Here is a 27,005-nt window from a genome sequence, read left to right on the forward strand (position 1 = left end):
AGTGGTCAACCTAGTGTCAAAGTTGTTGAAGCCGCCCGAAAGGTCTTTGACAAAACAAACTACAAATACGTATACAGAATCACCCGGAACTGATAACAAACGCTTGTCCTTAGTATATACCTTCTTATAAAATAATGCCTAAAAGTCGTGAGATACTAAAATATTAAATGCCTGGGTTAAAATAATTCGTTTCCGCAATTTCATATTTCTAAATTACAAAATTTCAGTTTTGATTTGTCAAACACCTTAGTCATAAGGTGTTTGACAAATCAAAAATTAAATATATAGATGACTATAGATATATGTATAAAACACAGCAATATTTACAAATCACTAAACTTTAAAGAAATATATAAATCTCTTCAACAAAAGTTTGTGCCTAAATTACAAAATTTCAGTGATGAAGATGTGGTACTATATTCATCATAAGTTGTGCATTCAAAATGCCAACTTTGTTCGTAAAATTTCTATGCAACTGAGCTTAATGTATTAACATGTTTAGTTTATTTGCGTCATTTTCATTTTCAGTTCTAATTTTATCGTCAGTACAGTTGGTCTATAATAGGATAACATTGTAATGAATAACGAATACAACTACCGCTCATATTTCTAAATTCTATTGTAACTGTAAACATGATCATGCCAAAATGTTCTGGGTTTTTTAATCAATTTGGTCATCTATGTTTTAGCTTAACATTATTATGAATACAACCATAGGAATGGTGACTGTTTTTTTAAAATTAGTAGCTTATTCAATCAAGGTATACTGTGTACACATAAGTGCAATTTGTTTTTTTTTTTTAAAGTAGCGTTTCAATATGGCCACATTATTGGTAATTCTCTTCTCTACCTATAGCCGTCATTATTCCTATCGTTTCACTTCTGTCACATAACATTTCTTGTAACACTTTCAGCTCTTTCAGCTCATACCATCATCGCCATTACAATTATTGTTAATCATCATCATTTCATACATTAATTTAGATTGCAGCGGTTCGGTTGCCTCATCGAAATATGCATGAGTTGATATTGGGAGGTGACGAGTCAAATAGACGTTTCGTTTTATTTCGTATATTTGACTCTTTACCCTCTAAAATCGAACTCAAATCACAATCGCCATCATCACCAGCACCACTTTCTTTCGTCTTTCTATCACCAAGTTCGAATGAGAATCACTTAGAGAATTCAATTATGATCGTAATTGATACGAAAAAATATTTATTTTTCAAAATTAAAATCAACCGGATTGGCAACTTTCTGTGCAACGAATATTATTATTAAATTTTCACAAATAGTTATTGTGACACTGATTTTCAACACCTTATTCAAAGTTATAAATTTAATTGTTTTTATAATTAATTGTATTTCTACTTAAATATTTTTTGAATCCTTTAGTTTTATATTTCCTTGTTTCCTATGTTTTAGCTTAACATTATTATGAATACAACCATAGGAATGGTGACAGTTTTTTTAAAATTAGTAGCTTACTCAATCAAGGTATACTGTATACACATAAGTGCAATTTGTTTTTTTTTTAAAGTAGCGTTTCAATATGGCCACATTATTGGTAATTCTCTTCTCTACCTATAGCCGTCATTATTCCTATCGTTTCTCTTCTATCACGTGACATTTCTTGTAACACTTTCAGCTCTTTCAGCTCATACCATCATCGCCATTACAATTATTGTTAATCATCATCATTTTATATATTAATTTAGATTGCAGCGGTTCGGTTGCCTCATCGAAATATGCATGAGTTGATATTGGGAGGTGACGAGTCAAATAGACGTTTCGTTTTATTTCGTATATTTGACTCTTTACCCTCTAAAATCGAACTCAAATCACAATCGCCATCATCACCAGCATCACTCTCTTTCGTCTTTCTATCACTAAGTTCGAATGAGAATCACTTAGAGAATCGGAAAATAATCTTAAGTATTCTGCGCATTCAATTATGATCGTAATTGATACGAAAAAATGTTTATTTTTCAAAATTAAAATCAACCGGATTGGCTACTTTCTGTGCAACGAATATTATTATTAAATTTTCACAAATAGTTATTTTGCCACTGATTTTCAACACCTTATTCAAAGTTATAAATTTCGTTGTTTTTATAATTAATTGTATTTCTACTTAAATATTTTTTGTATCTTTTAGTTTTATATTTCCTTATTTAGATTGCAACGCATGAGTTGATATTGGGAGGTGAAGAGTCAAAAAGACGTTTCGCTTTATTTCGTGTATTTGACTCTTTACCCCCTAAAATCGAACTCAAATCACCATCGCCATCATCAGACGTCGTCATCATCACTTGGTGATGGTGATGGTCATGATGACACACACGATGATGTTGATGATTCAAACACATCCGTGTGTCGGCATGACTATCACCACTCATAACAACAGCATCATCATTCATTTTTTCAACACAATAAATATGTTTTTTGATTACAGCTTTGTACAGCAACTTAAGTTCACTATTAGTGTTATATTCGTAATTGTATTTAATTTCAAAATTAATTTATATTTGACCTGAATGTCTCTGGTCGAATGTCGCTTTACATTTCTCATTTTTATACTAATCATCAGCCTAGCTTTTCTTTCAAGCATGTCGAAGTCGGCTTCCAGTCAGACCCGATACCTTTGAATACCAGTATTTACATGAAGCAACTGCCTGTGGGACTATTTAGCCACAGGCTCCTCACCTAATTTTACTTACTTTTCTCATTTAAAAATCGGTCATGGACGTGAAATCATAAAAACATCAATTTTAAGTTAGTCTAAGCACGAATAATAATTTAACGAAAGTATATTTGGTCTCTTTATCTCTAATTCGAAAAAGTCTGTGAGTGAAAAAGTTTTAACTACGCAAAAGTGGATGGAAGAGACACTGAAAATAACAATCTTAACTTCTTCTTATCGTATGGTTAGATTGGTTAGTGGTCACTCTAGTGTCAAAGTTGTTGAAGCCGCCCGAAAGGTCTTTGACAAAACAAACTAAAAATACGTGTACAGAATCACCCGGAACTGATAACAAACGCTTGTCCTTAGTATATGCCTTCTTATAAAATAATGCCTAAAAATCGTGAGATACTAAAATATTAAATGCCTGGGTTAAAATAATTCGTTTCCGCAATTTCATATTTCTAAATTACAAAATTTCACAGCTAAATAAGGTGTTTGACAATTCAAAAATTAAATATATAGATGACTATAGATATATGTATAAAACACACCGCAATATTTAAAAATCACTAAACTTTAAAGAAATATATAAATTTAAATGTCTTCAACAAATTACAAAATTTCAGTGATGAAGATGTGGTAATATATTCATCAATCAAATAGATATATAGATATATGCATGTATGTATAAAGCACGCAGCTTCAAGCTTTTCGTTTCTCTTCTATCACGTGACATTTCTTGTAACACTTTCAGCTCTTTCAGCTCATACCATCATCGCCATTACAATCATTGTTAATCATCAACACAACTTTTCACTTCCATTATCTATCTGTAATAGTATAAGTAGAAGTACCAGACAAAGCAAGGAAATGCTTAATCTGGGGCTTGTACTTGTACTGTTATACAATTATCATCAGAATTGATTTACTCGTCATCATCTCGGAGTATTTCATCACTCATGTCATCATCAGATCAACGCTGATGTTCAAGGACTCCGCGAGCGCCTGGTACAATCCAGGCAATGGCGTTTGCGTTGTCCTGGACATCATCGTGATCACACGCATCATTCATCAGAATCAACTCTGTGTTTACCATCACACATCGCCAAGATAACACTGTCTCTTGTATTATACTCGCAGTTATAAGATCTATGTGAATGTCACTGCGTTATGTCAACAGACACCGGTAAATTTCACAAAATCGTCAATTTTTGTATAAAAATGTATCGACAACCGCCTAACTGTCGAAAATTTTGTATGACAATCAGTTTATGCCTACAGTTTAAACTATAATAACTTCGCTGTCGATTCATTTCCCGGGGTCTGATTGATGTTTTGTAGTTACTGTTCTCTTTCAGCCAGCTCATCATCGTCATCAATATAACGATGGTGTTTCATGTTATTCTATGCTCTGACTTGTGACGTCATCACCTGACGTATCATGAGTACCCATTGTAATCATAATCACAATCAGACCTTCATTTTCGATGAATATTTTAGTATCATGTTTGTAATTGGTAATGTAAATATGTCATGTTTTGTAAAGCACCTGGTTTATAGTCTAACAACTTAGTAATGAGCCTCGTATGGCTCGCCTCCTGGCAAAGTTATTTACGTTTCAGAATTTAGAAAATATGTGTCTCGCAGGTAGAAACCTGTCGATTGTGGTCAAATTGAGGACCACCAGTTGCATATACTTTTCTTTAGAAATACACAGAGCTATCAAAGATAATTCTAGATAAATCGTGCACAGCACTAAGTGGTTGAGTCTTTCTAGTCTCTACTAAGTTGTGGGACTAAAGTCAGTACAATCAATATTCGTGTGAATTTGTTTTAATGTTATAAGATGTTGAAGATCAGCTAAAAAACTCTCTTTAAAGAGTTTGTAGTGTGTGTAGCATGCTACAAATATGCGTGCACTTTCTTTCGTCTTTGTATCACCAAGTTCAAATGTGAATCACTAAGAGAATTGCTATGTATTGCTATATATATATATGTATTCTGCGCATTCAATTATGATCGTATTTAAAACGAAAAAATATTTAATTGTAATTAAACTTTAAGTTTTCTGTGCTCATCACTAAGTAATGTCAACAGACGCCGGTAAATTTGACAATATCAACATGTTTTGTTTAAGAAAGTCTAGTACAGTTTTAAACTATAATAACAGCTGTCCATTCATTTCCCGGTGTCTGATTGATGTTTTGTAATAGCTGTTTTCTTTCAGGTTCATCATTTTATATATTAATTTAGATTGCAGCGGTTCGGTTGCCTCATCGAAATATGCATGAGTTGATATTGGGAGGTGACGAATCGAATAGACGTTTCGTTTTATTTCGTGTATTTGATTCTTTACCCCCTAAAATCGAACTCAAATCACAATCGCCATCATCACCAGCACCACTTTCTTTCATCTTTCTATCACCAAGTTCGAATGAGAATCACTAAGAGAATCGGAAAATAATCTTAAGTATTCTGCGCATTCAATTATGATCGTGTTTGATGCGAAAAAATATTTATTTTTCTAAATTAAAATCAACCGGATTGGTTTCTTTCTGTGCAACGAATATTATTATAAAATTTTCACAAATAGTTAAAATTTTATAATAATATTCGTTGCACACTGATTTTCAACACCTTATTCAAAGTTATAAATTTCATTGTTTTTATAATTAATTTTATTCCTACTTAAACATTTTTTTATATCATTTATTTTGATATTTCCTAATTTAGATTGCAACGCATGAGTTGATATTGGGAGGTGAAGGGTCAAAAAGACGTTTCGCTTTATTTCGTGTATTTGACCCTTTTCCTCCTAAAATCGAACTCAAATCACCATCGCCATCATCAGACGTCATCATCATCACTTGGTGATGGTGATGGTCAAGATGACACACACGATGATGTTGATGATTCAAACACATCCGTGTGTCGGCATGACTATCACCACTCATAACAACAGCATCATCATTCATTTTTTCAACACAATGTGTTTTTTGATTACAACTTTGTACAGGTACAGCAAATCAGTTCACTAATTTTTTGAATATAACAAAATGCATGAATTAATTCCTATACTCCTGCTAGCTTCTTTCATTGCTTTCATTTACTTGTATTGCAAATATTTTTATTCTGAAAATTTTGCCGCAAAAAGACAAAATGTAAATACTTATATTAGCTTACTATTAATAGATGCATCGCACTATTTAGTTCTATAAATAAAAACAGTGTGAGTGAACTTATAACCTTTGTACGGAACGTCGCGTCAACTACGTCACTAGACTCTACGGAATCCGCCTACTACCTTTATTAAAAGCAAATGAAATGAGCAACGAAGCGCTCTTGTCATAGAATTGCACTAAACATTTATCTTTAAATCTCATAAAACCAGTTCTTAGCAAGACTGGTAAAGCAAAAACTAATAAACCTTGTATTTCGATGGCGGAAGAATGCAGAAAGTTGCTGTACAATTTACGGTAGTTCGAACTACCAGCTTTTGCCTGCTACTTTGTTCGCTGAAATATTTACTGGATAAATAGGTAGTATGTATGAGTCCACGATATAAATTATCTGCGTAGGTACCATATTTTGGCAGAATCTGTTCTGTCGTTTTGGTGTAATATATAACATTTGGGTATCCAAACTTTTGGATTTGTGATATAAGTACGGTATGTGTAAAAATGATTCACGTATATTAAGTTTTCCCGTAGGACAGTAAATGATTGCTTTTAAACAGAACTCTTTTTAATCGTAATTTTCGTTGGTAGCATTCGGAACTGTTATATTATGATTTCGTCTTTTTGAACTAATAAATGTCGAACGGAGGCATAATGTAATTAAGGAAGTCTTAGCTGTCTATTATAAATTGTTTTTTTTTTATTTACTTGCACTCCAATTCTACCTACCTATGATTCAGTTCGCTAGCTAGTACCCGTGTAAATTTAATTATTCCGTCAGATAGACTAAAGCGTAATAAAAATACTTACATTTCATAATAATATAATATAAATCGAATAATCCTATTGTATCCCTAGTCCAAAAAAACGTATTTCGATTCATTGTCTCACTAAAATTGTCATACATGCCTAAATACTGCGATATTACAATACTTACACTGTGAATTCTTAGCTTTAGTAGAAGTTTTAAACTGGGTATAATACACATAACATTTTAAAGTCGTAAATTTGACTCTTTAACCTAAATGTCAACCTTTATTTGATGCAAACGCAATTTTCCAATCTATAACATTAACGCATACACTATTGACTTTAGAACTAAATTAAACAAGTTTTAGCCGGCAGCGCAAGCGATTTGACAAATTTAATCATATTTAAATGCATCATTTTGATGATCGGCTTTGAAATATTATGTCCACAGTCAATATTACAGTTGAATAATATTTTAGCTTTATATTTTAATATAATTATTACCCTCGGACTCCACTAACGTACAATTTTCATAAGATTTTCTCGTTTTTTATATAAAAGTAGACTATGTTTGATCCAGGGATGACTATCTTCGTCAAAATTGGTTCTGAGTAATGTTCCATTACTTTTTAAAAGTGTCTTAGTGCGTAAAAGGTGTTAAAATGTGGAACTTTTTTTGCAATAGTATGTTAACAGTAATACAAGTACATAACAATACAAAAATAATGGGGCATACAAACCCTACGGAACTCTTACAAACCTTTTGTATTTAGTTAGAATTTATATAGTTAGTTGCTGCTACTTTGTGAGGTTTCCAAATAAAAATGAGACTGACAGAAACAAAAAATATTATTCTTGAACCACAAAAACTGATTATTACACCATAACGTCAGTAGAAAGAATAGTCCCGTCTTTTATAAAAAAATATAGTTATAATTGACACTTTCTGACATGGCTGTGATGCAATAAACTACCTGAAGCAAAAAAAATATTGGGTTCGCAGCAAGTATCACACTTAAGTATCTGCTGTTTTTTTTATAGGAACAAGAGTTTTGTATTTAAGTAATGTTGATGAATTAAATTCCACAAAAATTATGAAGACAGCTTGACGCGCTTGACAGGGAAAACCTAGAGTAATATCTACAAAGCGGTGCCTTTCATTAGAAAAATGGGCGGAATTCATTTTTGACAGTATGCTAAAATACTGAATAAGCCCCTATAGTGAATAAAATAGAGAAGCAAAAGTTTTCGCATACATTTCACAGGGAAAGTTGATTAAGGCGCACGTAACAGGTGGAGGGCCTTCAGCATTTGACTGCCAAATTTGAAACTGCAATATACAGTCTTCTCTTAAAACAAGCTTTCATCATCAACAAGTGAGAGTGGAGTGTATTAAATGGCCAGTTGCTACTACTAAAATTCATACATGGACATTAATACCTATCTTCTTTTTACCCATAACTGTCCGTCTGCTGGACAAGGGTTTCCTCCCGAACGAGAGAGGGGTTAGGCCTTGAGTCCACCACGCTTGCCAACCGCGGGTTGGGGACTTTGCATGCCGTTGAGAAATGTAATCAACATCTTTTTAACATTAGCATGCAAGGTTTCACCAAGATATTTTCGTTCAGGTTCAGGTGATAATTAATTCTAATATATTATTATGATAATACCTAGCCTAAAACTATCTCTAACAATTTAACATCTATCTTTTTTATTTAGCGCCAAACTGATTTTGAAGATATCTCATATAGAGATAGTTAAAAGCATACAGCATGAAATAGACGATTTCAACACTCAATCCTTAAGCGGCTGAAATATGGCATTAAACTTTGTACGTGAACAGAACCGCCCGGGCTGGCTAGTACTAAATCAACTTACAGCAACAAGTCGGGGAAATTGTTGCTTCTTGCTACACGTGGCTGTACCGCGTTGTATGAGTAGGTACTTATCAAATTGTTATACAATACCGTCGATCGTAGGAAAATCTGAATCAAATTGACCCGGTAAATATGTATCTTAAAGGTGACTGCACTACCAGTTCAGCTAGACAGCTCTACCCTCTACAAGACAGTCATTCATACACCCATACACACCTGTCACAAAATCAAGTCTTTTTCCTATTAAGGTAAACAAAGACAAAACAAACAGACCAGTTTTTTTATCAGATTTAGTCTTTCCTTCGTCGATTTTCTGACTGTTACAAATATTATGCGCTGGGGTCATTGCTAAGGTCGTATACACATCAGTGAGCATAGGTCGAGGCCCTAACAGCGGGAGCCGCTGCAATTACGACGCACCACTGAACGATTGTTCATCACTGATATGTCCACCCAAAGCATGCGTAAACCGGCAACACTTGTTATAAACGTAGTCACAGATTAAATATATATTTTTCAAATGATTTAACGCAAAATAATTATGGCAAAAAGGAAGCAAAAACTTACCAAATATGCCCTTCACCGCAGTGAGATGAATATTTCTTTTAAGTTTTCAATGTCACATTAGTATTAAGTCCCTGTGTTCCGACACTCCGACTTCTGGAATCATCTACGAGGATCGGAATCGGAAAAGTTTTATCTATAATCATCATGCAAGCGTTATTTAATTCCAAGGCATACACTAAGGCTTCCTCAAGTTTACGCAAGTCCTCTCTGATCTGCTTCGCTCTTGCGCAGATCCCTTCATAAAACTTAACATAGCGATAAAATTGCTTCTTTCTAATCGATGCTAGAACATTCTCGATAATAATTGATTGGTTAATTCTTATATAACAGAAGGCTAACTCCGTAATAACACATAACTACGACGAAACATTGATATACTTTATAAAATACTACCTAGTTTTTCGAGTGCAAGAACCAAAAACCACACCATTATTGCTAAAGCAAGCAATAAAAGGTAGCAAGGCAATTTAAAAACATTGATAAAATCATACAAATACTACTCGCGATGCATCCCTTTGACGTCATATAAAATGTTTAAACTAAATATCACTTTAAACGAACGTTACGTCCCCGACAACCGTGTTTGTGTTTCAATGCAGGATATGTGCTTGTTTCCCATCAACTTTGTTAATATAAACTGCGTGAGTAGAAGGCCTTTAATCGCTATATGAGAATGACGTCGGCTTCTAACTGGCAACCAGCTATATGATAATTTTATATAAACTAAATGTGTCGCAGAGTTCTAAAGAATATCAGTAGAAATCAATAAGATAGATATTGGTCCTATAGGGAAATACAAATCTACAACGGTTACCACTTCAACTAATGCGTCACGAATGCTGCCTTTATAAATCTTGTCGTGTATTATATGACAGTAAAAGAGCAAGCCGTGAGTTTCTCACCGTTTCTTATCAACAGCTGTGCCAAAACTGTGGTAGATGAAACATACTACAATGATTTTAAATACACGAAGTAAAGCATTTTTGACTTTGATTAAATCACGTGAAGCTATTCGAATGGGCAAAATCTTCCTCTTATATTCTTATTGTATGGTTAGTGGTCAACCTAGTGTCAAAGTTTGTTCAAGCCGCCCGAAGGCCTTTGACGTGGCTTAACGACGTGCTATCTTAATAGTCAACAAACGGGACCGAATTTTTACGTGCCCTCCGAAGCACGGAGACGCCCTGTTCAAATACCACTATGCGGTCACCCATCTATAGAATGACCGCTCCAAGGTTTGCTTAACCCACAGATCGTTTACCGACCGGTGAGCGCAACTGGCGCCTCTGGGTAAAATCACTTTAGAGAAATGGTAGAAGATAGCCCCGGAGTTAATTTAGTCCCTCGCTCGTATGTCGATGAGTTCACCTTGACCTACATCGAGAAGGAAAACGAACTCGACACCATTTGAACCAAATGCATAAACTGTCTGAAGGCTTGCATTTCGCATGTACTCAGGCTTACGTTCTATTTGCAACGCAGGCACTCGTGGGGTTTTAGTGGTGTATGCCCGCCCTTCTGGTGGGAGAGTCCCACATAACCCTGCGCTCCACCCAGGGCGCAGGGAATGCGTAATGCATTTCCCCACGAAAAAAAAAAAAAAAAAAAAAACCTTACGTTCTTCGTTATTTGCAACGCAAGGAAAATGAGAATATTACTGTGTTCTATTCTTATATTCGACTCTCAAGTACCTACCTTCTAAATTAGTACGGATTTTTTTTTCATAATTATAAACTCTAGTTGCATGGGTTTAATAAAATTGAATTGGAATTATTTACGTGAGACTAACATTTTAAGAATCTATTATGAAGACATAGCAAGGAGTTTGTGGAGGTGCGAAGATGAAGATTTTTCAATACGCCTTATGGTTCTAGGGACATTCGCATTTTATTCTGCGAATGTCTCTAGAACCGTAGGGTGCATGAAAACAAAACTCAACGTTAAGAAGATTATGCTGAATATGTAAGTAAAACATGTATTTTATACACATCTGCCAACACCTACGGGTATAACAGTCGTAATGTACATGTGTGTGTAAGTTTCGAAGCTTTATTTTTGTATTTTTTAAAATACTGTTATTGCCGGGCAGGGTCTTCTCTCGAACGAGGGAGTTAGGGGTTAAGCCTTAACTCCACCAAACTGACCAAGCGCAAGTTGGGTTTACCAATTTCAAACAAATGTACCTATTTCCTGAGGACAACATAATAATATACATACATATTTTTCAATACGCCTTATGGTTCTAGGGACATTCGCATTTTATTCTGCGAATGTCTCTAGAACCGTATGGTGCATGAAAACAAAACTCATAATTAAGAAGATTATGCTGAATATGTGAGTAAAGCATGTATTTTATACACATCTGCCAACACCTACGGGTATAACAGTCGTAATGTGCATGTTACAGTATGTTTAGAAGCTTTATTTTTGTAAAGGTTTAAAATACTGTTATTGCCGGGCAGGGCCTTCTCTCAAACGAGGGAGTTAGGGGTTTTAAGCCTTAACTCCATCAAACGGACCAAGCTCAAGTTGGGTTTACCAATTTCAAACAAATATACCTATTTCCTGAGGACAACATAATAATATACATACATATTTTTCAATACGCCTTATGGTTCTAGGGACATTCGCATTTTATTCTGCGAATGTCTCTAGAACCGTATGGTGCATGAAAACAAAACTCATCATTAAGAAGATTTTGCTGAATATGTAAGTAAAACATGTATTTTATACACATCTGCCAACACCTACGGGTATAACAGTCGTAATGTACATGTGTGTGTATGTTTAGAAGCTTTATTTTTGTTAAGGTTTAAAATACTGTTATTGCCGGGCAGGGCCTTCTCTCAAACGAGAGAGTTAGGGGTTTTAAGCCTTAACTCCACCAAACGGACCAAGCTCAAGTTGGGTTTACCAATTTCAAACAAATGTACCTATGTCTTGAGGACAACATAATAATATACATACATATTTTTCAATACGCCTTATGGTTCTAGGGACATTCGCATTTTATTCTGCGAATGTCTCTAGAACCGTATGGTGCATGAAAACAAAACTCATCATTAAGAAGATTATGCTGAATATGTAAGTAAAACATGTATTTTATACACATCTGCCAACACCTACGGGTATAACAGTCGTAATGTACATGTTACAGTATGTTTAGAAGCTTTATTTTTGTTAAGGTTTAAAATACTGTTATTGCCGGGCAGGACCTTCTCTCAAACGAGGGAGTTAGGGGTTTTAAGCCTTAACTCCACCAAACGGACCAAGCTCAAGTTGGGTTTACCAATTTCAAACAAATGTACCTATTTCCTGAGGACAACATAATAATAATGATTTTATTTCTATGAACTGTGAAAAGGGTTGTCTCCAAGGCGCACAGGTATCTTCATCATTCCTCATAAGAAGGTGACTAAGTTAAAAAAATATATACAAAACTGTTAAAAATAAAAATAAAGTCGCATCCTTGTTCTCATCAAATCGTAACTAAGAGTTATATCGATCATTTCAATAAACAGTGCCAAGGTTCCTATACACATATTTTAAAATTTATTTTCCATTCGATTTCAATTGCTAAATTCGTTTATATCGCCGTGAGTCTCAGTGAAGGGGAGGACAGCGGAAACGAGAATGTTCCCTCCTTCACTCAATTCCTTTTGCTACTTTCTTTTAGAAAATTTTTATTTGATTTAGAAAGCTATCGGTCACGGCCACTATTTAAAGATTTATAAAGTTGTTTACAATTTTTTATTAAAACTAGCTTTTGCCTGAGACTTACATAATGGCGAAAATACAGCCTAATGCTTGTTTAAAAATATTTCAAATTAACTTAGTTTAATGAAACCGCGTTAGTTTAAACTTAAAATTTCATACTAATCAATTGCCTCTCCAATCTAACATTTGAATTTGATTAATGAGACGAGAGCATGCGTTAAACTACTGACTATTTAATGTATCCTCAAATTAATTCAATTGTGGTTACCGAAACCTCAAATTAACGTTCTTATCGAGGTCGAGGGTTACTAAATCCGACTTTAATGCAGTACGATGCAGATATTTAATAAATACAGATGTCTATAATAACAATTTTAACCCATTATTGTCCCACTGCTGGGCAAGGGTCTCCTCCGAAACTAGGGAGAGGTTAGGCCTTAAGTCCACCACGCTGGCGAAGTGCGGATTGGAGACTTTGCATGCCCTCAATAAATGTATCAATTTTTTTTGAGAAATTATTTTCTTTCATACTTATTAATATTATTAAAGCAAAAATTTGGATGGTGGTACGTTCCTCGCGCCAAAACTACCGAACGTAGAGGCGATTTCCTACTATAGTAATGGCATATAAACTATCAACAACCGGCTAGCTATCGAAAAATGTTGTACGAAAATCAAATCAGCGCCTCTCCTAAATGTCATATTCACGATAGTCTATGTCTGTTACTTAATCACGCCGACAAACAACATTTTAAAATATGCCATCATTACCCATGTCTTCGCTCCGCTGTGATCGTGTGAACATGATAAGGCATTGAACGTTTCAGTTTATTTTGTAATAGTCTTTATGTCACAGTGTCTATTCGCGAGAGACAACCGGATGAACACCTACAGCACCTATACTAAAATGTATATTCTATCTGTTCTATTTAAGTTCAATATAGGAAGTAAAATAAATAAACTAGAATAAAATCTCGAACACGATACACACCGCCCACTATTTCCTCATTTCAAACTCTAAAATCACAGATACTAGAAAACTTATTAGATTGAAAATGACAAGTGGGTCGTTTCAATTAACGTTCCTGGGTTTGAACTCGTTACTTCAGCTAGCTAGTGACGTAAAGACAATGCAATGAGTTAGCTAGACGTCTCCTTCGACGGGTTATCGCCAGCCAATATGCTTAGAACAAACCGCTGTCACTTTCATAATACCTCGCGGAAAATGGACCGAGAAAAATCTATTAGGGTTGTAGAGTTAGTTAATTATTATTGAGCACCACGGAGGGCTATCACGTATTTCAGTAGAGAACTATTCCAATTCCAAAGGCCAATATTCTGTACATTGTTTACACCTTTAGAATATAGTGATTAACATGTTACGTCAAAGATGCAAGGTACTGAATAGTGCACATTCATTTGACTAGGTTTAAACTGAGATACGTGATAAGCCCGCTGAAGTTTTATTTGTTGCCTTGGTATTACAAAAACGTGAAAATGATTTGAATACCAAATACTGATTGAATAAGAAAATATACAGATATTTAGTAAGTAATATATTCTATTCTATCATACGGTTAGTGGTCAACCTAGTCTTGAATGTTTTTTGTGACAATAGTTCGTAATAACCTGCAAATGGTGGTGCTACAAATGGATAAATGATTGTTGTTCAAAACTACTGCATGCATTTTCATAACATTTCACTTAAATATTTAATCGTTTCTGCATTTATTTTGATGAACATGTAAATTTTAATTTGGAGAACGGTAGTTAAATGAGGCCAACTTCTATTTACATAATTTAATACATCATGAGAATTGTGCTTGAAATAGTCGACATTTGAAAACATTCACCAGCAGTAGATTAATTTAATATTTGCAAAATATTTAATTGCAAATGAAAATTCAGTGCTATTCAGGATTATATCATATTGAAGCAAATAAACATTAAACATACATTTTGAATGGAACTTATTACTGACTAGCTCTAGCCTGCTACTTCGGCCGTCTGATTTTAATCTATATAGCCATATTACTACGAACATAGTTCCGTCTAGCGTGAGAATTCACAGGATAAAAACCATCGTATATCCTCCAGTCTTTAACAATCTTTGTTTAAAATGTCATCCAAATCACTCTACCACTATCGACAACCGGCGAGCTATCGTTTGCTTGACAATCGGTTTAGCGCCACTAGCGGGCGTTGTAGAAGCTATTTTTGCAGTATATTTTAAATGTCAAAGTCTCGACACTCGAAAGAACGGTCAGTACAGAATCGCTACAGAAGAGACAGACAGAAAGACAGTATACTTTCACATTTATAATATCGGTAGGGATTCATCTGTGGCCGGCTTGTAACTCAATGGTATTGTGTGGGCCATAATCCTCTTACGAGAACAATACTTGATTGATCAGGAATTGCATATAATTTCACTATTTCTGATTTGGACTATTCATCAATTTACTAATAATTATGCATTATGAATCCCGCAAGCTGTATTATATATTACTCTACTAATACAGCCTATAGTTTTATATAATTTCCTGTATTCTATACAACTAACGTTTGTTCCCAGGCACTCTACTTGCATACACACTGGTTTCAACGTGTGTCCTAGTGCTGCGATACCAGCCTCATTCGACGAACCTGATCGAGCTTCTCCCGCAAAGTCTTCGGACTCCCGTCGACCCTGAAGGAACGGCTAGTGCTAACCGAGAAACTACGTTCACAGTAAGTTTATTTATACTATATTTGTATGTTCAAAGGGCGATTATGTATTACCATTGACTTTTGTACCTAATTGATTGTATATTTCTTCATAATTGTCTAGACAAGATTCCGTAATCGCGCTTCAAGATGATACAAAAGATTAATGAATGAATTAATTAGTAGAATATTGTAATTATGTCAAATTATTAAATTCAACATGATATCTTTTGTACCGTCATTTAAGAACTTAAATACGTTTTGTCCAGGTTATTTTGTTCTTTCATACGCTCTGCGAATATAGTTGTCGATACTCCACATTTAGCATTCAAGTCAAACTTCAGAACAGTTATCAAAATATTTGCAATTTTGCTTTAAGTCAACTACAAAGACTGTAATATTTTTATAATAACGTATCATTACTACCTCAATGCTAGCGTAAACTGAAAGTATAAATATGTAAACTTAATTTCACTTTAAAACTGACATACCTACTGAGCATCGTAACTTACTTGTTTAAAACGTAGCACTACATTCACCCAGAATATTTTTTTTGTAAACAAAAAGTTTGGTTAACCTTGAAAATATCGGTTAGTTGGTCAGCCGGCCAGGTTTTTTCTACGACCTAACAAATTTGAACTAGAATTCTAAAGATTCGGCCGATTCGGATAGAAATATATATTATAGGTACACACGAATTGGCTCCCCTAGGCAATTAACAAACGCAGCAATCAGTGGCCGAATCCAATAGACTATCGGAAGATAGAGTTTGATGCCATGTTAGTATAAAATATCTTTGCACTAGCAATGCAGTTGGGAAAAGGGCTAATTAAAAGGTTTATTAAAAAACCAATTCCTATCTTGTACCACTGAATAAGTTTTAACATTTTTTAATAAAGAGGCCATTAGAAAATGTGGGTAATTAAAAATCGTATTGTATTAATTACGATATTTTCAAAGTATTTTAAAAATAATATAATGGGCTAACGCCATAAACTGCAAAATTTGGGTCCCCTTAAATCCCCTAAATCGACTATAACGGGTGATGTTTCGTATGTTTTGAATGAGATCGAATTATATTTATAGTATAAAATTTATAATAATATCGTTGATACAACCAAAATATTTTTGAATGAAGGCATTCGCCCACTTTAACATTGTGCCAAATTATTTGTGTTGAAAGTGTCTATTTTTATATATTTGCCAATTATTTGAGAAAAACGTCAACTTTTGAAACCAAGTTAACACCTCCTATTATTCTCTCTATACACGACGTACCGCAGTATTCCAAAATATTCTGAACACAAATTGATGTTTAAATGTGTATTTTTTTAGTCTATGGTAAAACGGGTAAAGTATTTACAAACATAATATCATGTCCCGTTCTTCACGTAGGTAGAAGCCAAAGGACGCCACTTGGTACAATCCTTACAAACTTAAGCATATGAATGCTTATGATAATAATAATAAATGATGACTCTACCATCTAAAAAAATTGGCAAGAAAATTAAAGCAACTCTCTTTAACTACTACAGACTTCGTAACAAACTCATCAAATAAATAAGCATCAAATAAAAGAAATAAGAACGAATAAAATAGAAAATTTAGTGCACAAATTGAAGTCTTCAATGAGCTAATTGATCAACTGCGAAGTACTTTACTCGATGCTGTCTTCAGAAAAGGAAATAAATAGAAAAGTTCAGTACTTTCCCTAAAGTGCTTTCATTTCTCATACCAATTGAAAAGTTAGCGGCGACACTACGGCCGATGAGACTTCCAGCACTCTCAAGTAACATGAAATAGAGATATTAGAAGCAATTTCTATTCTTACTAGTGCTTTTTTTTATCGATAATTACTAGAATTATCATATACTTATACTATACCTACACCCAATATTTTGTAACGATAACGACTATTTCAGATTTGTAGGCCAAAAAAAATTTAAATCAAAAGTGAACTGAGAACTACTTAATTTTGATGAATCAAATTTGAACCAATCGACAATCCTGTCTTATAAAACGTGCAAAGCTGATTATTCTCAAAATGCTTAAAACGGGTATTTTGAAATGAATTATTTTGTATCAATGATTTTTATTCACAACCTGACCTACCTCTCTTTACATTTATTAAGCCCGTCAAAGGAAGCTCTATTACAAAGCAGGTTTTTCTCTGAAATTAATTTCAGAGCAAGGACTTTAATTTAGTTTGCTTCCCGTAGGTCGTTGAACGTTTGAATATAATGATTTTCTTGCAACTGCGCCTTGTTCCTGAAAGACGTGTAAGGGGAAATTAAATTTACTAAAACGACGTTCTGCTGAAGTAAATTTAAAATTAAAAGACAATATATGAGTTTTCTTTGTATCGCTTATGGCTAGTCTTACCATCTTTTTAATAAATATGTTAGATAAAATTATAGTTAGTGTACTAAAAAATATCCTACGCGGAAGACTTACATAGCATTAGCGGTACCCTTGTAAAGTTAACCAATACTAAACCAAAGGTTATGAAATCTACTTTTGTTAGATTCCTCAGGGCGCCCCTTACTAGTAATGCTTACTTCAGTGCATTGTTTCATTATACCATGTTAGGAGTAGAAACAAGCTGTCCAAACTAGATATTTTCGATTCGTATACTTAAGAAAACTTAATGAATAAGTTATGAATAAGTTGAGCAGCAGGCAATAACGATCGTTCGCTTATCAGGACAGTTTAAAAGGAAACTTCTTCACATACTAAAAATTGTCGCACATTTTTAGAAAAATATAGTAGCGTTCTACATTTTCAAAGATCGCAGCTTACAGGTAAAATAGAGTTATAATCTCATTAGGTAGCGTCCCCGATATTTAAACGCCAGACACCAAAGAACTTTAAAGAACCGAGGATATTTTTTAAATAGAATTTTGTTCGCTATATTTAGTCTAAAAGTGGATGGCAACGTAGAAAATGTTGGGTCAGGTCGTGGTCCGATGTAATAAAATTAATTAAAAATTTACAATCTTATTACGTGCAAAATGACTTGCTGTATCTAAGGTAAAATATCAAAGAGCTAGGATACAATATGAATTCCTTGTAAAATATTGAAGTATAAAATTTGTATCGCATATAATTTTCCGCTATTATGGAAACTTACCACTATTTTATCAAATAGAAACAATACAAAACCTCAATAAAACATACGGAGGATGAGATTTTGGTATGGAACATTTTAGATTTTTAGAAAATTTAGGAAAAAAAACAAAATTTAAATACTTGTTTTAATACAAAAAATCTTCGATTAAAAATGAAAAGTAACCGAAACGAATTGAAATCTGCAGACAATTTACCACAAGAGATTTCCTTTCAACACTGCTAAAAGCGAATTCGGTGTTCAGTTGAGCGTTGTAATCGTCGAGTCGTATGTAAACTGAACGCGAATGAATGTGGTGGTCAAACGATTACCTGTTTACTCTCTGAGCAGTAGCCGAAACTGCCTTCGGCGAGCCAACAGTCACCTTGATACCAAGTTCATTCTGGATTATACCAGTTAAAGCCAGTTCATTCCGGATTGAACTAGATAGTTTAAATCCGGTCGCTAGTGCCTTTGCCAGTGTCAGAAGCTATTTGTCATTGCCAACACGGTTCAGTTTCAATTTGTTTTGTTCTTTGCCTTGAAGGCAAGTGTTCGGCTTTGTACGTTGGTCAGTCTTTGTAAGGTCTCTACTTAATTACTTCACGATGTGGTAAAACGGTTTCCCAAAAAATTAAACGTTAGGTACTTTTCGTTTCTTTCTTTTAAAACGGATTAAGGTTGACTGAGTGACAACGTGGTTAAATGTTACTAGCTAGTGAACGTAGATCTATACTACATACTCCCTGATGCAAGCAAATATGTTTCGCCTTAGCGCCCTTTAAATTTATTGACTTTTATTACAAATTATTATTTTCTCATAATAAGAGTGTTGATTTGTAACCGTTGCGGGCACATATACATATAGACTATTAAGAATAATCTACAGCAAACTTTTTTTTAAAGATATCGTGTTCGGATATACGAATACACTACAACCTAAACCACAAAAGCAGTCAGTCCGACCGCGCATTCTTTTAATAATTAAAGACATATCATGTCTGTAATTCTGACAGAGAGACCAGTTATATAACCAGTAGACAGCAATAACCCCAGTCTGTCAGTAAATGACTTATTTATCGTTATGAAAGTACATACATACATACATCCACAATATACACCACGCCTGATATATCGGGCAAAGGTGCATAAAATACTCCCAAGTTTCGCCAGTAACAATGTTAGCCCTATATGGGCGAACTAATTGTTATATACCGGGCACGTTAATAAAATCCGCCCTACTGTTAAAAAAATCTGTCATAAATTAGAAAAAGACCAATCGAACCCCCTGGTCAGCAATCGGATACACTATCGACTGCGGCACAGAAATAATACTTATCATGTCTATAATTCTGACAGAGAGACTATATAACCAGTAGACAGCAATAACCCCAGTCTGTCAGTAAGTGACTTATTTATCGTTATGGAAGTGTTCACGCGAACAATGGTACGATCAGTTGAACAACGTTTTATGCTCACTATCCTCACAAATAACACTCGGAGCAGAAACGACGTTATTATTTCCGATGTGTGGCCGAAACTTCGTGTATCGGTCGTTGCTCTCGTAAGAAACAAATAAAGATTGGTGTTAGGGTTTTATATTAGTTTGACTGCCTCACACGCGCGGTCAGTAGTGAGTCCGACTGCTGATCATGAGGTCTCGGATTTGATTCCCGGGTCGGACATAGTACTTTCGGCATTGCCTTCTCGACTTTTTATTGGAATATTTCTCATTTTGCTGAGTTTGTTAATGTGCTCAGTTCATTACCTACCACTACTTTAGTAGTAACACGATGGTACCATGGTTAATTTATCTATGAAAATAACTGTACCGCCGAAAAAATCTCAAAAATGTTACTTTATTTGTTCGTTTCTATCGATAGCTTCCTCTTTCCATCCAGTGAAATACTTCCATATGAAAATTGGAACGGCCTTTGATAGAGGCTAATTGCTTACTGCACATATTTGCTCCCGACTGTTTCATAGATGCTCGCCCGTAGCAGTCCTATCTTCTACCGACGCACTCAAATTACTCCAAACCTCTGGCACCGTAGCAAATAAACCACATCGATGCGTAGCAAAGAGCTACGATCGCCCTAGCGTTTAAAGCCGTAGATGAAAATCATATCGCTCAAAGTGCTACGAGGTTCTACGTTTCCATTTCAGATGTTTGACTAAAAGACCAATAGATCAGTTCTATGAATGTCTTGCCTGACCAAATAAGATTTATGAACTTGTGTTTAAAATTCAAGCTTATAAAAATTGCACCGATGCTTTTTTAATTGCATAACCTAGTCTTCGTTATAAAACCATGCGCTACAAAATCCTTAATTTTCACACTGCAATTAGTTTTTGAGGTCAGCTTTAAAAGGTTATAATTGTTGTTTGTCTACTCGACATGTTTACTAAACAATTAGACGGGAGCATGAAATTCAATGCACAGTCAGAGACCAGCTGCACAATACCGTGGAGAGTGGTCACACCACGCTCGTTGAAAATAATGGTGTGGTAATACTACTAATGAAAAGAAATGCATGATTGCTTAATATAAACACGAAAATTTGAAATCCCTAAATGAAATGTTGCTTCACCGTATTTTGTTCCAAATAGATTGTTTATCTATCAATAAATAACATGAAAGTCATGTCATGAGTTTTTCTTAAAGAACAAAAATAAGTATATTATTTACATGACATTAAAAACAATACCTACCGCAACTTAGATGCCAATTCACCACTTTAATATATCTTTCAAATAAATTACCAGATAGAATTTTGTTTTGATACTTATGCTGTCACTTTACTGGTTATCTGACACATAACAAACTTTCAATCTGCAGCGCAATTCTATCAGTGTCGACAATCGGCTAGTTATCGAGAAAATTTGTATGAAATTTTGATCAGCGCCTCTAACGGGCGTTTTAGGAACTATTATTTCGGCAGATTTTAAATGTCAAACTCTCAAACTTAAACTCTCACGATTGATAGGACCAACTGTAGAGAATTACGCAAATTAACCCAAAGGTTGACAGCTAGAAAATGCCTTGCTAAGTCTAGCTGTACTAAGTCTGCTACAAGTTTAAATAAATACATCAATTCCGCAAGTTTGTTTTCAATGTACGCAAAGATGCAGCGCGATAAATTTTAAACTTAGTACACGACCCTATTGGGAGTAGTTCGAGCCGAGAGAGCTCACAAAATGATTTTACAGAAAAATACATTACAAAGTTGAATTGCAGTTGAAATAGTTGCCAGCTCTTCAACTCTCTTTAAAACGTTTTTAAAATGAAACAGATAACAATTTATTGTAATGAAAACGAAAGGAAAGTTGTTTAAAAAGTACTCTTAATGAATATCATGGTGTGAATGATAAGCTTTTTGAGCTCTTGGCTGTAACAATTAATAATGTTAATTAGTAACTTGTTCGGAATTTTAAATGATTACAAATAAAAACAACATATTAGTGACAGACAGACATGCTACATTAAATAAGGTACCTGCGGGTATTAAGGCCTGTCGGGTAATAAGGCCTAAATAACAAAAAACGTACGAAATACAGTAGTAGACGATCAAGATTACAGTCACACAAGCTCAGAGCGTATACGAGTCGCTGCAAAGTGGCGGACGTACTTTTGCACTTCTCCCCCCGCAAATATCGTCGAAATCATTCAGAAGTGCGGTTCAGCAGCACGAATTATAAAAATGGACTCCAGTAAAACGTAAGTTGTTTAGAAAATATCGTATTTACAAACCTGTATTGACTGTCCGCTTATTAATTAACGTATGCTTGTCCTTAGATAACCGTTTTAAGAGACTTGTAGTTATAAAAAAATATATTATTATTCTTTTCTGTAAATAGGTGGTTGGCGGATATTAAGGCCTATAAAATTTTACAATAGGCCTTATTATACTCCTATTTTTTTAACTGCTATATAAGTAGGAGCGTGTTTTTAAAATGTTTGTTAGTGGGTAGTATATACGTAGTTTATATTTTCAATTTATTTATTATTGTTTTCAGTGCTTACAGTCACGATGCCTCCCAAACAAGCATTGTGGTCAGAAGGCAATCTGACAAAAATAAATCACAAAAAAAAAAATCGGTACGGTCATGCCTGCAAAGAAGATAGATGCTTCAAGTGGTACCACGAAGAATGTGTCGGTTGGACTGCAGAATATACTGACGATTTTCAATGTCCTGATGGATGCGAATAAGGACAATTTATTTAATTTATTAAGACTACTATGCTTTCTATTGCCTTATGTTAATGATTATTGATGTCAAGAATACTAATTTACTTAGTTTAAGTTGATTTTTGAATAGTTTATAGTATAGGCCTTTTTACCCTACCCTATTATAATAAGGCCTAAAGACAGCGTTTTTTTAAAAGTGATATAATGTTTTAGTTTTAAGCTTTAGAAGCTAGTTTTTGTTTAAACTCGGTAGTAATATAAGTACATGACTGATTATTATAAAAACTGGTTGATTATATTGGATATTCTTCATTTTATTACAAATCTCCCTTAGCTAGGCCTTAATACCCGCGGGTACCTTAATCATTTATACATTGATTGTACAGTCAACTAGCCAATTCACAATCGTGAGGGAGAAAGACTATCAACTGTAATAATGCTTATATTATTATTCTATGACCACTTTTATAATATTGATGACTAATTTTCTTCTTATCTTATGGACATTTTTCCATCGCCTATACATATGAATATAATTTCACAAAAATAAGTATGTATTGATCAGTGCAATCGTGAGTAAAATGACTACTTATTTTCTTCAGGAATTGTGATCGTTTAAAATTCTCTCGTCGTCCACTTGATCGGAAACCTTGAACTTGAATGTTCCTATAAAGCACGTATAATAAAAGCCACCACTCTTTCTAACTTGAGGATCTTAATAATCATAATACTTTATATTACCCTGCAATACTCTATATAATTAGTTAATTATATTATGTTAATTTAGACTAAGTTACATTATGAATATGCCACACTGTCGCATTGGTAAGGAAGATAAATAAATAATCCGTAGCTTCTTTATTATTTGTTAATATTTTACTTTGTTACAAAAAACACATAATATAATAATAATAGACTTTATATCGGAACAAAATATTCGACATACAATTTGGTGGCAATTACTATGTTGAACTTACGTTCTAACTTATTTCCTGCTTTAAGTATGTGTATAACGCCCTATGGGTCGTCATCCAATGTCACATTATAGGTATGTCGGTCGTATTAGCTGCAGTAGCTATAAGCGTGTTAGGGCTACCGCGCACTCGCCGTAAGATGAAGGCTGTACGAGAACGAACATAAAAGTTTGGATTGAAAAGCAATATAAAAACTTTATAACACGATACTAAGGACAACTCCAAAACATTAATGCTTTAGACGAAACATCTTAAGGCAGTGCCCAATTCCTGGATCAACCAATTAGTATAAGCTTACGCCGACATGGATACGTAACAAACAAACATACGATTACCAAGAATCGCGCTCTTTAATCGATATTCTTTTTATATCTAATTGGTCATTTCATCTCGGATTGACGTAATGTAATACAATCGTACGGTATAATTACGGTATAATATTCTTACTTGTGTCTGCGACTTCGTCCACAGAAAGATTTCTCGAGGTAGAAATTATGCTACACCTTATAATTCTGAGTTCCGATTTTTTTCTACTATTGACTACCGACAATCGTCTAGCTATTAACATTTTTTGTACGGAAAAGTCATCAGCGCCTCTAGCGTACGCCCTAGGAATTAATTAGTACATACATTTTATACAGTAGTACATTTTATATGTTAAATTTGCGATAATATCAATGGTACAAAATCGCGCTGCAGGTTTTTGTAGTTGATAACTACTAAAGATATCAAACTTCCATACAAGCTTTTATATTTACTATAAATATCTCTAGTTACCGTTTACTCCAAATATTTCCCAATTATTATTTCTGTAGTCTAATCGGCTTTTGTTTTACTTTTTATTGTTAGCTAAGCGTCTATAATCTTTGTTTTTGATAAATTTATTTGTATGGGTTTACTTTGTTTAAAACCACAAAAGATCACTCAATGAACGAAGGAAAATTTATTTCCGGATTAGGGTAATTATTTAAGAATGGAAAACAATTGTATGGTCATTGAAAGTGTCCATTTGATTTTATATTTTTGTAGTAATAGGAATATTCTGGTACCTATTTGCAAAAGGATTCACTGCGTATCAAGATAGTACAAAATTGTTTTTTTACTTAAGTAGGCTAGACCAGGAAACGACATGAGTCACTTTTTTTAAAATATTTCTTTAACTTGTTACGTTTTACAGGCTACAGGCCCTGTAAAATATCCTTTTGTCTTTTAGATGAATATAGTTATGTGCCCATACATATTTCTGAAAGCTGAAGATAGTTTATTAGTCTTAAATTTTAAAGGGCTATTGTGAATTTGATATATTTGAATTTGATATGCTATATAATATTGCAAGTTTCCAAGCATGTATTTTAAGACACTCAGTTTGTCATCGTCATTGCAAACCAAACCTAAACTACAAACCGGCTTCGACAAGGTCATATCGCTCACGTCATATAAATCAATATGTGCGTTTCAGTAATCCTGCACTTAAGTCATCTATTACAGCAGAATATTCTAGACTTTGGAAATCTGTTTGGAGATATCGTCTATTGAGGGGCTCAGAATGTTTACTCAAAAACTTATGTAGACAGTTTTTAGGAAGAGGTAATAAGAATAAATCATTACTTACTTCGGCTAACGATAAAAGACGTTTATCATATAATACTTAAATGCTAATAATAAGTGTTAACTGCGATTAGAATATACCTTTAAGGTTTCCACCAACTTTAGTGAACACATAACATTTAAAATTCTTCTCGTGATTAAGTTCATTAAATCAGAAGATCTGTCTTTAGCCCAACAAGAAATTTAAAAACTTCAAATCTACAATTTGTTATAAAAGAACTTTAGGGAAAATTTTAGCAACTGTGACAATGAGACTAGTTTGTCATGTAAGGTTTAGTGATCTCTGTATCTATATCACGGGTACGAGTGGTGAATGAACCAGAAATTCAGCAACACGTGCTGAGGCTGTAGTTGCCGCCTTTGACACGATTGCGTGCAGTCAACTAGCGAATTTGAATCCATAATTTTGGGCCTCGTGCGTGGTGTGCAGTCGCATTAATCGTGACATTGCTCTGTACCTTAATGAACCCTATTCGCATAGCAACACTATACAATACTTGTAGGTGTGTATTAGCGGATATTATTGAGGTTTATGCATTTGTAGCAGGGAAATGAGCTTGTGGTGGAGATTTGCGTCCAAGAGCTGTTTGTTTACCACTGTATAAGACTATGACCATTTGTTATGTTCTTCTTGTAGCCTTATCTAGTGTCCCAATGCTAATATGCCTTTATTCTGCGTAACTTGTTGGTGGAAAGATTTTCAAATAAATATAATAATTAGGTATTCATTGGAAGAATGAGGCAGTAAATGTGCGACGCACCTAAACAATAGTTATAATTTTCTTTTCTTCCGTTTTTTTGGAGATACGCCCAATGATCTTAAGCAGTTAATTGTCAAACAATTTATACCAACAATTGTTTTCAGATTGAGATCAATGACCGACTGTTTAGGACATCCAAAATTTGGTGTACTTCAAACTACATTGTACATCGGACTGCGTTCGCATTGGTCGAGTCGAGACAAACTATTGGCCTAAGTTAAATTAATTCACAAGACTTAGCACTCTGATCTCGACGTGCCATACAATTGATATACTACAGTACTAATTGCCAGTACTATTATGAATATAGTATATTATATTTAAATTGTATCATTATTATTGCACAATAATAGCAAGTACTTGTATAAAGCTATCGTAGTTAAGTACATTTAATTTTGTACATTTCAATTTAATCTATTTGTAGGTGTTTTTAACTGTGTAACTATGGAGTAGCTTAACTTTATGCAAAATTAATCTGCGGCCTCTTGCGTTTCGGCCATTATATTCGTTTTAGGGAACTTCAGCTATCAACCCATATAAATATCTGGTATGACTTTTGATATGTTTACGTAAATAAAAATGAATCACCGCATAACTTTTTAACAGGTAAACTAAATCGGATTTTCTTTCCTATATGTTTGAAATATAATTTGGCCTTTGGGCCAGTCCTTTAGTTTATAAATAGTAAGTGTTTGTAAATTTAAATAAATCATAACTTTACTAAAATCAAGGGCAGAAAAACTATCGAGCTATTCTCAGCGCTTCACTTAGCCGTTTATTGCTACCTGTAAAATCGACTTCGTTAGTTCTAAACTTTAATATCAACTATGAAATAATTCCATCAAAGACCTTTATAACGTAGGCGTTTAGCTACAAAACAGATTTAA

General features: G+C 34.1%; 1 protein-coding gene across 3 annotated transcripts in view; it reads left to right on the forward strand.

The window, feature by feature from the left end:
* LOC142986377 (solute carrier family 7 member 14) overlaps window positions 1-27,005 on the forward strand; it is a 229,566-nt gene that overhangs the window by 188,508 nt on the left and 14,053 nt on the right. For all 3 annotated transcript variants that reach the window (XM_076134848.1, XM_076134850.1, XM_076134849.1), the window contains exon 11: window positions 15,349-15,503. In XM_076134848.1, coding sequence (XP_075990963.1) covers window positions 15,349-15,503 — 155 coding nt within the window. The remainder of the gene's footprint in view (window positions 1-15,348; window positions 15,504-27,005) is intronic.

Source organism: Anticarsia gemmatalis, chromosome Z (genome assembly GCF_050436995.1).
Source record: "Anticarsia gemmatalis isolate Benzon Research Colony breed Stoneville strain chromosome Z, ilAntGemm2 primary, whole genome shotgun sequence".
NCBI lineage: Eukaryota > Metazoa > Arthropoda > Insecta > Lepidoptera > Erebidae > Anticarsia > Anticarsia gemmatalis.